The 17518-nt window shown below is 29.9% G+C and overlaps 1 protein-coding gene across 3 annotated transcripts in view; it reads left to right on the top strand.

The window, feature by feature from the left end:
• The window catches only part of LOC107457049 (uncharacterized), a 66357-nt gene extending 54729 nt beyond the window's left edge, over window positions 1-11628 (top strand). For all 3 annotated transcript variants that reach the window (XM_087149826.1, XM_087149825.1, XM_087149827.1), the window contains exons 8-10: window positions 2555-2645; window positions 6445-6596; window positions 10937-11628. In XM_087149826.1, coding sequence (XP_087005952.1) covers window positions 2555-2645; window positions 6445-6596; window positions 10937-11060 — 367 coding nt within the window. In that variant the 3' untranslated portion in view covers window positions 11061-11628. The remainder of the gene's footprint in view (window positions 1-2554; window positions 2646-6444; window positions 6597-10936) is intronic.
• Window positions 11629-17518: the final 5890 nt, after the last annotated feature.

Genomic DNA, 17518 nt, shown 5'->3' with positions numbered 1-17518 from the left:
TTTGATTTGATGTGATACTTTGAATTTTTGAAATGTAGAAAAATTACTTAAAAGGAAGAATATTAAACTGAAAGTAGCTTCAATTTCATTATCACTAGAATATACTTTTTTTCAAAACGGATCATGTTGGCATCTCTGTTATCGTGTTATAAGTGAAATCGAAATTAACTGTCTAACCTGCAAATTTAAAGATAACAGACAAAACTCGCAACGACTAATTATCTAAAATAAAAGAAAAAACATCCTCCTCTCCCCCGCCAAAAAAACAAGTTATTTTCTTTTACGAAATCATTGTCAAAAGCGCAAAATATCTCACAACAATTCAATTGAAAAGATCATGTCAAATCAACTATCGATAAAGCGCAAGCAGCCAGTCACAAATTATAAATTCTTCTAAAAACCTGTAAAATGGAACTCAGACTCAAGCGCTTATTCTATGATCCGTCCTGTCCTAACTTACGCATCTGCAGTCTGGTCAAGCATCTCCCATCACTCCTAGACTCATAAGATGTCAACATAAAATATTCCGAAAAATAAGACAAGCAAGATCATTTTTTCCATATAAGGACATACATAGCGATCTTAATATTGATTTCTTAAACCATCATATTGCAAAGCTTAATTGAAAAGTTTTCGAAAAAGCCATTGATTTTAAAACCGCAGAATTTAATGAAATTTTCGCTTTTGAAAACCTTAAGAAAAGACATAAACCTCTAGCCAATGGCTATTCCTTTTCTCCCCAATTTGCATTCCAGCTACCAGAAAGTACCACATTAAAGTTAAAATCTCACGATGTATCGGAAAAAGGCCGTAAGCGGCCTCAGGTGCCCAGATAAATATTTATGATGATCATGTTTTAAGTACTAGCTAAAAGTGAATTGAATATTTGCCTACTTTTTAACTTCAAAAGCCGTGGTGGTTCTGGGATTGAAAGTGCTCCTTCCAATGAGGTGAACCTGGTTAGAATCCCAGCGATGGCTGGTCGATGTGAATTTCGCACACACCGACCACAGTGCTGCCGTAAGATATCTTTAGTAGTAAATGGATACTAGGATAGAGTCCCCTTTACATCTGTCTAACCGAGGGTGGTTTTCCCTGTTTTCCTCTCCATGTAGCACAGATGCGGGCTAGTTCCGTCAAAAATGTCTTCCACGAAGGCAGATTTCTCCCAATACTTAAACAAGGAGTTCCCTTGTCTTCTAAATCGGGATCAAAATTACAAGGCTACTGTGCCGTTTAGTATAGTATATTCCCCTAAATTAAAAACATCGCGTTGTGTATATCTTCCCTTATCTAAGTTAATTATTAATGATCCACCGATTCTCCAGCATGGGATACCTTACCTGTTCATCTGCAAAGTAAAAATTAACACCCTCATCACACACAAAAATAAATGCTATCTAAGGTATTAGATTAAATAACTGGGTTTATTAGATTACTTCAGAAAAGGATTAAGTCCTTAAGGGACTTGATTAAAAAAAACATTTCTAAAAATTATAAAAAATGACACATTCATTAGGAATACAAATGAACAAATAGTTGTCCGAGGGGACAAGCATCAAACAAGCAAACTGCACATCAGAGATTACCACGGGCTAACATCTTGCCCCATATAATATTATACCACATAGTTGTCCGAGGGGACAAGCATCAAACAAGCAAACTACACATCAGTGATTACCATGGGCTACCATCTTGCCCCATATATATATTATATCACACCACGTGTGACCACTGGACGTGAGCTTCCTCTCACCAGCACTTACTCACGTGGCATGCACTATGGTTACGTTATTCACCCACATAACAACCAATATGCCTTACCATAAGGCACGTATTACACTATTCTAAAAAATATTTTATCACTTCATGTGGATACTCAACAATTTTTCCAGGAGCCTTTTCACCACATCCTCAGCTCGTGAACATCAACAGAACTCCCTGAAAACATCAATTTTATCATCCAACCCAGTGTGTTGCCACCATACAATATTACAAATAGTACAAATTAAATTTACGACCAAAAGTAAAATATATAAAATTAAAGGTTTACATTAATCTATTCTTAGTCAAAATTATAACATTTAACAATAAAACTTAATTATTACATTTATTTAAAAATATTAAAAGTTCAGAAAAAAGGTTTATTTTTACTGTCATTACTATAAGTTTTAAGACTCATGCTGCCACCTATTGGCACAAAAATAAATTCAAAAAAGAAACTGTAAATGAACTTTTATCAGTACACTACATAGTTGAACATTTGTAGTCGTAAACCCAAAACTTGCGTCGGCAGTTCAGCGACAGTTATAAAATAAAATAAAATAGTTACTTCATTACCACTGAAACAATTTTTTTGGAAGATTATAAAAGTTGGCTGGCACCCTAATTTTTGTCATTAGGAAAATTTTAACGGTATTTTATATCAACGCTCTCCATAACTGTTTGAAAAAGTTGCTAATCATGTCGACCTACGTGTTCCATTTATTAACCACTGAATGATGCGTTTGTGTAATTTTACAGCTGGCTTATGTTGTGTGTTTTTAATTTTCAGCTTTCGAGCGGGTGGAGGAGTTACCAGAAGTGCGAGTGATATAAAAGACATGCTTCTTCACTGGTGTAAAAGCAAGACCAGAGAATATAATGTAAGTCTTAAAACGAAATTACAAAACACCGATACAAAAATAATTGATGTTTCCGAACGTAAAATGACTCGATAAAATTAGTTCATATTTGGACAATCTAAATTAAAGCAGTTAATGGCGTTAAAAATTTTGATTTTTTTGAAATTCTTTTTCTATTGTCATCTAGATGTTACCGGGAATGACCGAAATCCAGAGAATGTCGACTTTCACCGGTGAATGTCAACAATCACATCGTCGCTTTGGTGAATGTCCGAAATATTTGTTATATCCCATTTGATTTTATTCGTTGATATTATTATATTTATTCGATTATTTTATATATCTGCTGACGATAGATTAGGATAAACATCAATGTTCGGAGTACAGATTAAATGCATACTTGACCTGAGAAAAACATTGATGTAGGGCATACCGGGCGAATTTATTTCGGACAGTGTCACTCTACTGGAGTATATATTTCGGACATTTACCAAACGACTATGTGATTGTCAACATTACAATATTAACCGGAGGAAATAATGTATATATATATATATATATATATATATATATATATATATATATATATATATATATATATATATATATAAAGAGAGAGGAGAGAGAGATAGTGTTGAAGTTGAAGTCATTTTAAATTTAGTATATTAAATCAATAATAAAATATTAAATTATTAAGTTATCTACCACTTTAAATTTACAAATAATAATGTTCTGATAAATCAGAATAAATTAGCAGCTATAGCAATTTAGCTCCATGAGCTAGAAAAATTTTTAAAATTGCTGAAAAATACTTAAATTTAGATTTTTTTGAGAATTATGGAAGCAGAGATGCCAACTGCTCCGAAGACGCCAAAATAACGGTAAATAACTACAAACTAAATTTTGCAAATATTTGACTATTTTTGCTTGCTTTTTAAAAGGTCATATATGAAATAACTATTACATATATACTATAACATCATGAAATAACTATGACAAAGTAGTAAAGTATATAAGCCTACAAAATATTTAGAAATAGCGGTGGATAAAAATCTACTAAATTGAATTTATTAAACGAAGAATCACAATTGATAAACTACCCCTTGATAATATTTATTTGCCGTCCGGAGCAAGTTGGCATATCTGTGGAATTAATCCCAAGATATATTTTCTTTTTATTTATATATATTTCCTCTAATTTAAAATATCCATATCTATCTAACTAATCTAGTCTCGTTAATCTAGTGGTACCTAGTTAAATTCATTTGAATTTATTTTTCACACAGCTACATATAAATTATTTAAAACTTCATATGCAACGCCACTTTGCTTCAGCTCTTTCGCGGAAAGGCTTTTAAAATGTTGACGAAACTGCTGAAAAAATTAAATTAATATAATAATTATTAAAATGAAATTAAATTAATGAAATTGTTGAAAATTCTGAAAGCTTTAGTTTTTAACTGCCTACCACTCTATAAAATATTTTGCAAGAAGATTTGTAGTTTGCAGGCCTGCATACTTTCTTCGGTTAAACGAGTTCCACAATCTTCCTAACGTTCTTTACTTTTTTTTTCTTTTCTTTTCTTTCAGATTTAGCTTAAGTTCTTTAACTTGTGCACTAAATGACAATTTTGCTTGGTCTACGATATTGAGCTAAATGACAATTGTGCATGGTTCAGGAAAGTTGTTTCAGAATTTTTTGGTAAATGATTATTTCGCTTGTTCCAGGAAATTGATTAAGAATATTGTGCTAAATGACAATTGTACTTGGTCCACGAAAATTTTTTCAGGATTTTCCGCTATTGATCACTGTAGTCAATTCAACTCCAATCCTCTATTCACCTTTTCGCAATGCTAATTTAATTTCAAGGAAAAAAGTATAACAGTAATTTTCGAGTTGATTGTGGTTTTCATCGTTAAGTTAAGCAATGAAGATACCAAATAAGATAATTTCAAGCATCTTTCACCTTTGTAACCTTTTTATTGAGTGATAACAGAAAGCGAGCGCATAAAATTACTTTACTTACAAGTATGCGTTTTTTAGACCATTATTTATAAACATATCTTGCATATATTTTTAAGATTACTGTTTGATAACGAAAGCTATATCAATAAATATATCAATAAAGTTCTTCTTTAAAAATTGTTCCTTCAGACTTCATAGATAATGCGAAATATGCTAATATAATTAAATATTTTTCAATCAATACGTGTATTTTCCATATTTTTATGCGATTAGGGCGAAAAACAAATCCATTCCTTTTTTACCCACCTCCCCTTTTTTATATTAATTATTTTTTTAATTTAACGTTTGTATGAATTGTGAAAAAAAAGTAAGCATGGAAAGTTTTGAAAACTTTTGACTCCCTTTGTTCCAAATTACATTTAGGCTGTAAGTCTTGTCCCAAATTAGTTGCTACATTTCAAGCAGATGGAGTCATGAATAAATTCAGCTGCATCTACACCAGTAAAATTATACTATTAAGGAACTAGCGATTCTTTAACTAGAAGATGGTTTTATGCGACTAATTATAAAACAATCCTTAAGAAATTGGTTGGGGCTTAAGAGCTGAGAACCTTGAATTTTTGAAGCTATTTTGATACTAATTTTAATGAAGGTGAAGAACGAATGCTTGGTAAATGAATGTTGTTGATTGACAACATAGCACACTGAAAACAAAAAACAATATTTTAATAAAATCACTAAAATCGACAGTCTCAATAATCAATACAAAAATATTAAACTGTATCAAACGATTCGGGGCGGAGTGGGTATTATTTTAAGATTTACGGATGAAGAAGTAGCCCGAATATTAAATAAAAAAAAGCCATGGAATACCTCTAAGAAATAAAGAACTCACGATTGTTAACGCCAAAATTAACAACAACAAAAGAAAAGCACCGATATAAGAGAAAACTAGTTTGTTTTATTCCAAAAATGTATTCCGAATCACTAAAAAAAACTCTCCAGACTGTGAAAACTATTATTAGATAAAGCATGTCAACTTGTTATCTTTAAGCTACATGTGCACCCCAGGTGGTACTAAATCAGTAACACCTTTGCAACTGGAAATTGGAAAGTCTTAGACTTTTTGATAAAACTTACTTCTTTATGTTTTGTTCCTTGTTTTTATTCTTATATCTTTTCCCCCCTTTGCGTATTTTATCTCTGTATGAAGCAAGGATTTTATATGTAATGCTTGCTGCATTACAAATAAAGAGATTTTATAAAAAAATACGAAAAACATTAATAAACATGCATAAAGTGACGAAAATTTATTAGTATGCTTTTTCATCCTCTGCTTTTTTTAATAATTAAAATCAACTTAAAGATAGACTTCGATAGTCAGAATGGTCACTGCATTTGCAGTTATAATTGAGACATTTAATGTAATTGCATAATTTTAAATGTATATTTGGCTTTGCATTTGCGTTGGAGGCACTGTACTAACAGTGGTTTTTATTTTAATGCAATGAATAATTTTAAATCTAACTAGAATTGTTATTTTGATGTAATGTACAATTTTAAATTTAACCAACCTTGCATTTATAATGGTTGTCCTTTTAACGCAAAACATATTTTTAAATGTAACAGGAATTACCATTGCAATGCTTATTAGTTTAAAGTAATGCATAATTTTAAAAGTAGCCAACAATTCATTTGACATTTTTTTTAAAAATGTAATCCTTTATTTTAACTATAATAAATATCAAAAAATACCAATTAATGTAATAAATATTACTTTAAATATGATGTTTTTTTTCTATGTATCAAGTAAACTAAAAACGTTTTGACTTTAAAAGAATACTTTTATTATAGAATGTGGAAATAACGAATTTTTCTACCTCTTGGAATGATGGAATGGCATTCTGTGCTTTAATTCACCATTTCTATCCAGATGCATTCGAGTTTGAGACATTGAATCCCAAAAACAGAAGATATAATTTCGATCTCGCATTTAGAATCGCCGAGTAAGTAATTATTTCACTGTCATTATTTGTGCCTTGAAGGTTTTTAACCGACAGAACAAAAACACCTCTTAGAGAAAAAAGAGTCTTTGCACCTTTTTAGATATGTAGTATAGAAAACTTACTTGTTCCAGCTAATGTGAACTGGTTCAAAGAGCTACTTAGTTATCATACATGGGAACGTTATTTTTAAAAAGTATCGAGTAAAAGTACAAGTATTTTAATTAAAAGTAACGAATAAAAATTAAAAGTTTTTATTTTGAAAAGTAACGAGTAAAAGGTACAAGTAAAAGTAACAGTACAAAGCAAAAAAAAGTCGCTATTTTAAAGTACATTTCAGGGAAATCAAAAACTCAAAGTAATCGTAAATTTCATAAAAATATGCAAGAAAAATTTATTTAAAATTTATTAAATTTTAATTTAAAAGTATAAAACTTAAAAATGCAAGAAAATGATACAGAGTTGTATTGAAATAGTGAATGTTGAAAGAAACCAAACGCGAAATAAAAATTCAATGATTGCATACAAAAAGAAATTTTAAACCATGCTCATTTTATAACTATTTAATATTTAGTAAATTGGCTTTTACTTTTAGAATTTTTTGTGACAAATTAATTTGTTTAATAAATTCGATAACATTATAATTTTTGTTTCAAGAGATAAGTTAAAAGAAAATGTATTCATATACATGTAAATCCATTAAAGTAAGGGTTTCACGTTCCTTCCCAACAGCCGCCCTCTCCCTTTCGGGAAATTGCAGTCCTTACTGATGTTTGAAAAAAGAAGTTAGCTGTTAAAGAATATATAATACATTCAATTTATAAATTTGAAAAATAAATTTAAAAAATTTTAAAAAATAAATAGATTTTTTAAAAAAATTAAAAAATTTAAAAAAAACTTCTTTAAAAAGGAAAATTGTTTCGATTTCTTTCGACATTCTCGTTGCAAATACTTGTACTTTTTTCCATAAAAAGTAAGGAAGAAATAATAAAAGTACTAAATTTAAAAATTAAGGAAGTACAAGTAAGAGTATGTATTTTTCACTTTTAATTACGCCACAAGTAACGAAAGTAAAACTATTCTAAATGAACTAAATGTAAACTGATCAAAAACAAATATGAATCAAAACTTTAGGGCTAAATATGTTCGTAAAAGTAGAAAAATATATTCGAAAAAATATTACGCTCTAAGAAGTAGAGGCATAAAACTTAAGAATAACTACTAATAAATATGTATGTAATGATAGTTGACTAAAAACTCTAAATGCAACAATGATAATTTTATTTTCAAAAATAAGACAAGAACAATTGTGCATTAAATAGAAAAGAATCGGTTTACAATAAACTTACATTGTAGTTTTTCCGAAAACATTCAATTTCTATTTCGAAACAAATTCTACATAGCAAGATTTTGAGAAAGAAACTCTTCGACATAGGACTTCAAGCTAACATTAGATGGATATATAATACCAAGGGCAAAAATAATTTTTTCACATTACAAAGTTTTCGAGATATCGAAGTTCGTGATATCGAAGTTCGAGAAATCGAAATTCGAGATACCGAGAGTATACTGTACTTCATGATAGATGGAATAAACTCCGCTGCACGGCCTCAGGGTGCCCTGATTTAAATTCCTACTAGGAATTAACACGTTGAATGCCATAAGGGTCGTCGGTGATAGGCATTGAGTTTGTTCGTAGCGCCACTGTCACCGGTGACCGGCGAAGCCAAGATTATCAGAAACACATAATTCAAGTAATTTTCAATTTTTTTAATATTATTATCATTACTAAAATGGTTTGAAGAAATGAATGCAATATAGAACACACAAAGATAGTTTTATTTATATACACAGAGACGCCAACTTGCTCCGGACAGCGAATAAATATTTTAGAGTGGTAGTTTATTTATTGTGATTCTTGGTTCAATAAATTCAATTTAGTATATTTTTATCCACCACCATTTCTAAACAATTTGTAGGTTTATATAATTCACCACTTTTTTCAGTTATGTCATGCTAATACCTTTGAAAATAACCAGCAAAATCTGTCTAATATTTGCAAACTTAGTTTGTAGTTAATTACAGTTTGGCCAGATGGGCAAGCCATATAAAATTAGCATGGCATCCAACGTGTTAAAGCAAACATATAAGTCAGTGTGTAATAATTTTACGATGATGTTATTTAAACTCTGGCAAAGAAAAATTAGTTAGTGGAACACTTCTTTTTCTGTTGCATGAGATTTTCGAAGATATTTTCGTGTCGCTCTTTTTAAATATGCAATCAGCTTCTCTCTAGAAGTTTACGTAGTTCAAGATTATATTCCTAATCAGAATATTTTAAAATTTCCTCTAGTATAAAACTATGTATCTCATCTTCTCTGTTACGTAGGGAGTGGTAGTAAGAAGGCGAGAATCCATTTCAATTTATCATGAGATACGTTAAAGTTGCCTGTTTTTTGTCTAAGTATTATTTTTAAAAGAACAGACAACGTACAGTGAGCCACAGAAAGAAAAACGGGCCAATATTGATAAATTTTGATCTAATGATTGGATCTACACGTTTTAAGACTCATTCTTAATGTTTTTAGGGGGCGACCTGAAATACGCAAATTAATTAGTGCAGTCGATATTTTAAGTTACGAAATCAGACCAAAAAAAAAAAACATACTTTCTCTGAGCAAGCCTTTTTTTCTCTCGACGGATTCGGATTTCTGACCGGGTAGTTACAATTTGCGAAATATGGTATTAATAGTTTGGTCAGGAGTGCGGTTTGGTCAAACGTTTAGATCCCTTAATCTTATTTTTATTTTTTGCGTATTTAACCATAAATCGAGAACTTTTTTAGCGAATTGAAAATTTCTTGCACCCAATTATAGAATTCGTTTATCTAAGATAATTCCACGCAAAAATAAATTTCAGTAAATATTTATTTTCGTTATTATTTTATTTAATAATAGTCGAAAATTTTTGAATAGTAAGGTATACAATTTTTTACATTATTTTAAAGTATCTAATTTCACATGACGAAATATGAACGAAATCGGTTGAATAGATCCTGAGAAATCTAATTTTAAAAATAAGACTTTTATAAAATTCGGTTTCTCAGGAACTATTCAACCGATCTCGCTCAAATTTTGCACTTAACCATGTAAAATTACATACCTTAAAATAAAGTAAAAAATTGTATACCAATTTTGAGTAACGGGCCAATTTTGAGTAACTCAAATTTTTTTCGACTATTATTAAATAAAATAATAAATATTTAGTGAAATCTATTTTTGAGTGAAATTATTTTTGGATTGACGAATTTTGTATTTGAGTGCAAAAATTTTTCAATTCACCTAAAAAGATTTCGAGAAATGGTGAAATCCGCAAAAAGTAAAATTAACATTAAGGGGCCATGTTTCCCACATAACCGTTACCTCCTATATTTTGGGGGTTAGAAATCCGAAACCGTGGTAAAAAAGGTATGCTTAATAAGAGAAAATACAATTTTGTGTCTGATTTCGTAGCTTAATATACTGCCTTCACTAACTAATTAGCATATATGAGGTCATCCTCTAGAATAATTAAGATCGAGTTTTAAAACGTTAAGATCCGATCATTAGATAAGTTATTCAGATTGGTCCGTTTTTTTTTTTTTTTTTTTTTTTTGATGCATTGTACTTCTTATGTACTTTATAAACTTTTGAAAATCTTGGTAAACGACTGACAAAACCGCGTTTTTGTCAGCACATTATTTACCAAGTTTATATAAAGAATAAACTTTATCTATAAGAAGGTGTTTATAAATCTATTTAAATAACCTAAAGGGGAAAAAAACTAATGTTAAGCAGTGAAAACAAATTCTGAATTGAAGAGAAGTACTTTTTTAAAAAAATTACTGTTAAAACTTACGTTTTTCTGTATTAATACAACTTTTACAACTTTTAACTTTTAGCTCTCTTAGAGGCGGGCGAGTCATTCTCAGGGTGACGACAATCAGGGTAAAAAAAATAAAACTGGTAGGCAAAATGTTTCTATAGCAGTTTGTTTGGAGGAGGAGTAATAATAGTTTGATTTACTTATTATATCACTACTTAATTTACTTAATATATCGCTACTTGATATGTTATAATTAAAGTGAAAGTAAAAACAAGACTGTTAAATAATAAAAAATAAGCCTTGTCCAAACTTGAGCTACCGCTTTTTATATTTTTCCATTCTGATTCTGGTACCGTACGAATATATTCATGACTCGCCCGTCCCAAAAAGTTTAATGCATTTACCTTAATGTAATGAATGACATTAAAATTTAATCGGTACAAAATGTGCATTTATTTGGTTTAATGATTTTTTTTCAGGGAAAAGGCTGATATCGCTCCACTGCTTGATGTAGAAGATATGGTAATAATGAAAAAACCTGATTGGAAATGCGTGTTTACTTATGTCCAAAGTTTCTACAGGAAATTGCATGATAAGGATTAATAAGCATGCTCCTGTTTTCTTAGCCCTATTCACTGTGTTCTGCCGCTTCCTGAACAGACATTTACTGTTTTGAGCGACGAAATATAAAATAATTGATTTCATGTATATAATATTTATGTTATGTTGTTATAATCTTATTTACCATTTTTTGTCATTCTTACGAACTATTTGATGTTTTGATCAGGTAAACAAATTTTCACTTTCCTGACAAAAAAAAAATGCTTATGATATCATATTTATTTACATTTTGAAACTGTAACCATCATATACAAGATTTGTTTAAAAATATGGAGATTCTTCTATGCTAAATCTAAGTAAAAAAATCTTTCTTTTAACAGCAAATGTTGAGGAAAGTTAGACGTTGTGTAAGTGTTGGCATCAGTGGCGTAGTTTTGGTGGGGGTTTGACGGACAAAACCCCCCTTTGAAATTATACATTACTTGATTATAAACTATTGTTAGGTTAGGTAAGTAGGATGTAGATATAAAAACGAAAAAGTTGTTTGCAATCTAAACACTTAGAATATACGAGGGCTGTTTTTTAAGTGAAGTCCGTTTGAAAATAAAAACCAAACGAAAGAAAATTTTCACGAAGCAAACTTATTTTTCGATTCTATATACGTTTCTCTTCATTTTTTTTTTTCGAAATAGTTACTAAGTCTGCTTAAACACGTATCATACCTTACAACTACTAGATATAAAATACCCTCTTCGTAGTAACTTGCCACCTACTCCGATAACAAAGAGGTCACAACTGTTTTCCCGTCTTCGGTCATCGTTCTACTGGTTGCCGGCAAAATGATGTTTGAGACATCGGAAAAGATGAAAATAACTTAGCGCAAGGTCCCGGCAGTATTGAGGGGTGGTCCAAAACTTCCCAGCCAAAGGAGTTCAATATAGCTCGGGACTTAGCTGTGCAGAGAAACATTGTCATGGAGTTGCAAAATTTTCTATGCGAGTAGGAAGCTAGACAAACTTCACAAATCTGCCGGTGAATGTATGCATTAGACAGATTTTTTTGAAGACTGAAAATGCATCACTGTCCGTACCTCTTACGTGTATATCGTACTCAAGTTAGTATGGAAGTGTTTCCATATTTTTGATCAACCCTGTGTGTTAAAATGAAACGAACTTTTAAAAGGAATCGTGTTTTCTTTTCGAAATAAATTGGTTTGCATACCTATATTTGAAGGGCAGTATAATCATAAACTACATTTTCAAATTTTTCAGAAAACCGTTTTTTTTCTTTTGTGTTTTTAGTTTGTTAAAAACATCACAATTACTATGTAGGCAAGATAATGTTTTTGATGCTCTGTGGCTTGTGCAAGCTTGTGAAATATTTTTTTTTATAATCAGTGTTAACGAAGAGTTTAATGTAAAAATTTTCCCATTGGAAGAAATAAGGCTTACCACACTATGCTGCCCATTTGATTTATTTAAATTTGTAGAATGATCTGTAAAACGTCAGATAATAGTACAATGATTTGTAAAACGTCTGATTTTATTCAGGATGAGATAAAAATTAAAATCTTTTAAAATGAATAAATAATTCAAAATTCAAACGATACATTCTTCATAGACGCGATTTGACCAAGTAAAACAGCTGTTAACCAGCGATTAATACTATATATCAGGGCTCGAAAAAACTCAGAAATTTTACCCGTCCCCGAGGACGGCTTGTCCAACAATGTACCCGTCCTTCTTTGAAACTAGCCCGTAGCTTCTAAATAAATAAAAATATAATTTATGATTGATATATATATATATATATATATATATATATATATATATATATATATATATATATATATATATATATATATATATATATATATATATATATATATATATATATATATATATATATATATATATATATATTCGTAGCTCTCGTTATTCGTATTGCTAAATAATATTTTTTTAAAGAAAAAAATTCTGTAATTTTACATTATTATTTCTCTTATTACGATGACAACCTAATGTATTTAAACTTTTGAATGTGAATAAATTATAAATTGTACAATAAATATTGGAGAAACGTAATAAAATATATTAAATTTGGTAAGGTTTTGAAACGTTTTATATGTAAAAGCATGTTGTGGTGTGCTCTAAATTCTCGCAATTGAAACATCTTGTGCTTGAACTTCTTTGTCAATATAGTGGATTTCAATTGAAAAAATTATTTTGTTATTGTTTTTTACTGTTTTTAAACGCTCCTAAAGATATTATTATTGTTTTGAATTCACTATAGTGACGTTTTACATGCTCTTTCACTATTTCTTCCAATTATGATTCATTTGTTACAAATTGTTGACGATAAATTTTTATCTGTATTTGTTGTATGCGATGATTTATGGTTATGAGGTATGCATTTTTTTATTTGTATATATGTTTCACTTTTGGAGAAAAAAAAGTTTTTAAGCATTAAGGAATCTTTACATATTTCTTTCCTTGCTTTTGAAAATTTGCCAAACTCGAACCAAAAAAACAATAAATGTGTAACTATTTTTATTCATGTTAATTCACTAGCGCCCATAGTGTTTTAGTTAATAGTATACAAATAAATAACACTAGTTTCTTATTTCATTAGTTTTTTATGTATCCAGTTACTTACATTTTAATTCAAAAACATAGTTTAGAAGATTACATTATTTACTTTGTAAAATATTTTTGAGAATATTTTAAAATTTGATTAAAAACCCATAAATACTTTTTACTAGTGTGCCTTAAATGGAAGAGTGGTGACAACAAAGTAAATATTCAAGGAAAAAGCATGGAAGTTGCCCAAGCTCCCTGTTCAATGTCAATATTTTAACTTAGACACTTTTAGTTTCCACTTAAAGCATTAGAAAGCATAAACTATTTCATTTTATTTTATGTTATCATTAGATAACTATGCTATGATTAATATTATTAAATTTCGGCGTAAATTTTTTTATACTTAAAGAAACATTTTCTGTAAATTATTGCGATTCTAAATTTAAGAAAAATTTACCTCAAGATTATATTAGATTTAAAAATAGCTTCCCATACAGTTTTGAAAATTATTTTTCAGAAATATTATCCGTAAAATAGTCTGATTTAAGATGCATTAATTGTAAACTATTTTGGTAACTGGATTTAAAGAATAATTTTCCGAAAGTAGTTTTGAGTGTGAGATTAATTTGACGTAAATTGTTTAATTGAAACGTTTTCATAAATAACTAAGGAAATTATATTCATTTATTTTTTGTTTTAGAATAAAGCATTATAAGAAATGCATATTGTGCCTTACATGTTGATGAATGAAATTCTAAAACTGTGCTAGATAGTACTAACACTGTGTTATATGATTTGCGTACTAGTCAATTCTGTGTGAGTGAGCTTATTATATTCGAAATACTTATCCATTGTATATTTATCATCTGTGATCAGTTATCCACATTTCTTGTATTTATTTTGTAAGCTTTGTAATTCAAATCAATAATGTATGAAATCTGTTCCTTTAGTTCACGTTCTAGTAATAAAATATTTATTGTAAATTGCATACGTTTTTTTTCATCGTCTATCCAGTAAAATTATTGTTGATCGAATAATTATTGTGTTAAATTTAAATATTAAAAATGTGACATTTTGTCTTAATGCTGATATACATGTGAAATCTTTATTATTTAGAAAAGATTCTGATCTTTTAAAAAAGTAACAAATTGAATCAAGAATTTAGTTTTCCATCAGCATTTTTATCAATTTAGCATGAATTTCCCCTCTAAATATCTTTATAAGAATTTTAATAATTTTTAAGAAAATAATACAGGGAAACTTGTCGAGAGCGACCACCCTCCGTTCCACAGTAAAATGGTTGTATATGGAGGTAGGTCGTTCTTAGTGATTACCTCCATTGATATCACAATGTTATCGAAGGTACGCGATTTTTCACAAGAAATTTCAATTTTACTCAGTGTCATTTTCTTGGTTCCACATCTGTTGAAGTCGTGAATAGACTCATCGATGAAGTATAATTTAGCTTCAATAAAAATGATGCCAGCTGAAATCGTTATGTGTACAAAAAAATTTACCAATTATGAATGATAAAAGCCGTAATTTCTCTGGGAATCGAGCGTTTGTCTTCCAATGACGGTATAAGTGGTATCTTAAAAAAGAACATTTCTACCAACATTAAGGTGATATTACTATTACATTTTTCTCAACCAGTCCCGCAGTGGACTGATCGTTAAGACACGGTTCCCAGCAGATCACCGAAGTCAAGCATCACTGGCTGCGGTCAGTGTGCGGGTGGGTGACCACTTCGATCAGTCTGCGTAGGGACCGCGGGTGTGCGGTATTGGTCCTCGTTAAACTGTGCTACCGTAAAGTGCTCGACTTCGCGTGCTGGTCGTTGGGCTACCGAAGCGAGGGTGCCATCCCCTCTGCAGAGGATCAAAATTGTGATGGCATGTCTTCGGATCATCCTACGGGGTGTTTCCCAGACCGTCGCCAATAGCCCATCTAGTGCGACATAAATTAACTACAACAACAGCATGTCTGAACCCGTTCACTTCACGAGTCAGAATTCAACAAGAGGAAACTGCTTTGTTTGTAATATTACCCTCGACCCACAATCATAGTTGTAATGAAAACCATCTCTTAACCACAGTGATATCTTATTGATGAAAGCATGTCTGAATCTGTTCATTTCACGAGTCAGAATTCAACAAGAGGAAACTGCATGTAAATAACGTTCCACTATCCCCATTTGGGTTGGGATATTAAACATTTTGTTAAATGCTTAATATCCCAACCTGAAAAGGCCAAGTACCAAGACCTGTACACGTATGCATGCGTGCTTATGCTCACTTTTAACTTTATTATGTACAATTCCAAACTATTATGAGCATAATAAACCGATGATTAATAACATATTATGAATAATTTATTATGAACAATTTCTAAAAGAAACAAAGAGTTTTTAGGCTATTTTAGCTTTTTAAACTAAACTTATTACATTAATAAGATGATATTAATGTAATAGGTTGCAGAAAAGCAATTAGAAGCGCAAAAAAGCAATAATTGAATTTATCGATCGTTAGATAAAATCTAATAAAACAAAATACTGCAGCCAACTTTTCAATGTTAGTCGCTTAGTAACTTTTGTTACTGCTTTATAATAATTGTTTGTTTTCCATTATCAATATATCAATATTATTTTTATGGCAGTTTTGAAACAATTAATAGATTCATGTTTTAGTATTTTTAATGTATCAAGAATTCGATAAAAAATTAATTAAGAATATTGATGTATATTAAGATTATTCATATTAAAAAACTGAACTGAAATAAGCATACCGAGCAAAAATATAAATTTTTAATCGCACAGACACTCCACAGAACTAATTTTTTAGCTCTCAATGAAGAATACTTATGTTTTCAGAATTTTCATAATGCAAATTTATACATTTAGAAGAAGAAAATATGTAAATGTACTCACAATTGCTAATATGAACTCACAAATGTGAATAATTATGTTTTCAAAATATGTAACAAATAAATAATCATAATATTAGTATAGTAAAATTACACATTTATTAGAAAATAATTCGTCAATGCTCTAACAATACCTAGTATGAAATCTCAACGGTCAATATTTATTTTTCAAAATTTTTATTAAATAATCATAAGCTTAGTATACAAAGACGGAAACTGATAGAGATTCGACAAAAAAATTTAAAAGTGGTAGAGGTTTACAGATTAACGAACTAACATTTTTAGATTTTTCGTTTTATTTATCAACTTTGTAAAGGTTTAACGCGTCATGACTGTGTTTTCACCTAATATGATTAAACAAGAAAAATACAACACTTCATGAAACTTAGTTCCTGGCATCTGTAATGAAAAGAAATTTTTTTTTGTTAAATATTTTTTAAGATGGGTTATTTTTCAACCGGAAATAGTTCGTTTATTTCATCAATAGAGGGCTACACTGGTTAGCTCTGCTTATTTTCGAATTCGTGTGAGTGTTTATGTTGTATAGCATGATTTGCCTCCAGGTGGCACCACCATTATAAATTTGAAATTCAATCACAATGGATGGTGTTTTTTACACTAGGGAACGCTGCAAGCTCGGGACTGCCTAAATTTCCGGGTTACTGTTTCAGTTGTATTTTAAAGCCATTTGGCAACATTGTGTTTTGAGATTCTTGCAAACAATGTATTTGATTACCTATTACTTATGCTTACAATGCTAACAATACTTGTGTTTACAATACTAAAAGTGTTAACACTAACGTAAGATGGTGCACAGCTTGCAACACGAACAAACAGTAATAAGCAAATGGAAAGAGGCCAAATCTAGACTGCCAAAAAAGCGAGTTATTCAAAATCTAGCAACCATGTCACCTTTTTTAATAATAAATAACAAAATAACTAAAACAAATTTTCACTCCAAACTCACCAGAATTGCATAATAACATTAATATCTTATGA

This window comes from Parasteatoda tepidariorum, chromosome 8 (assembly GCF_982258835.1).
Source record: "Parasteatoda tepidariorum strain Cologne lab strain chromosome 8, Ptep-v5.0, whole genome shotgun sequence".
Lineage (NCBI taxonomy): Eukaryota > Metazoa > Arthropoda > Arachnida > Araneae > Theridiidae > Parasteatoda > Parasteatoda tepidariorum.
Note: the sequence above shows the minus strand (reverse complement) of the source record. Positions and strands in the feature narration are given on the sequence as shown.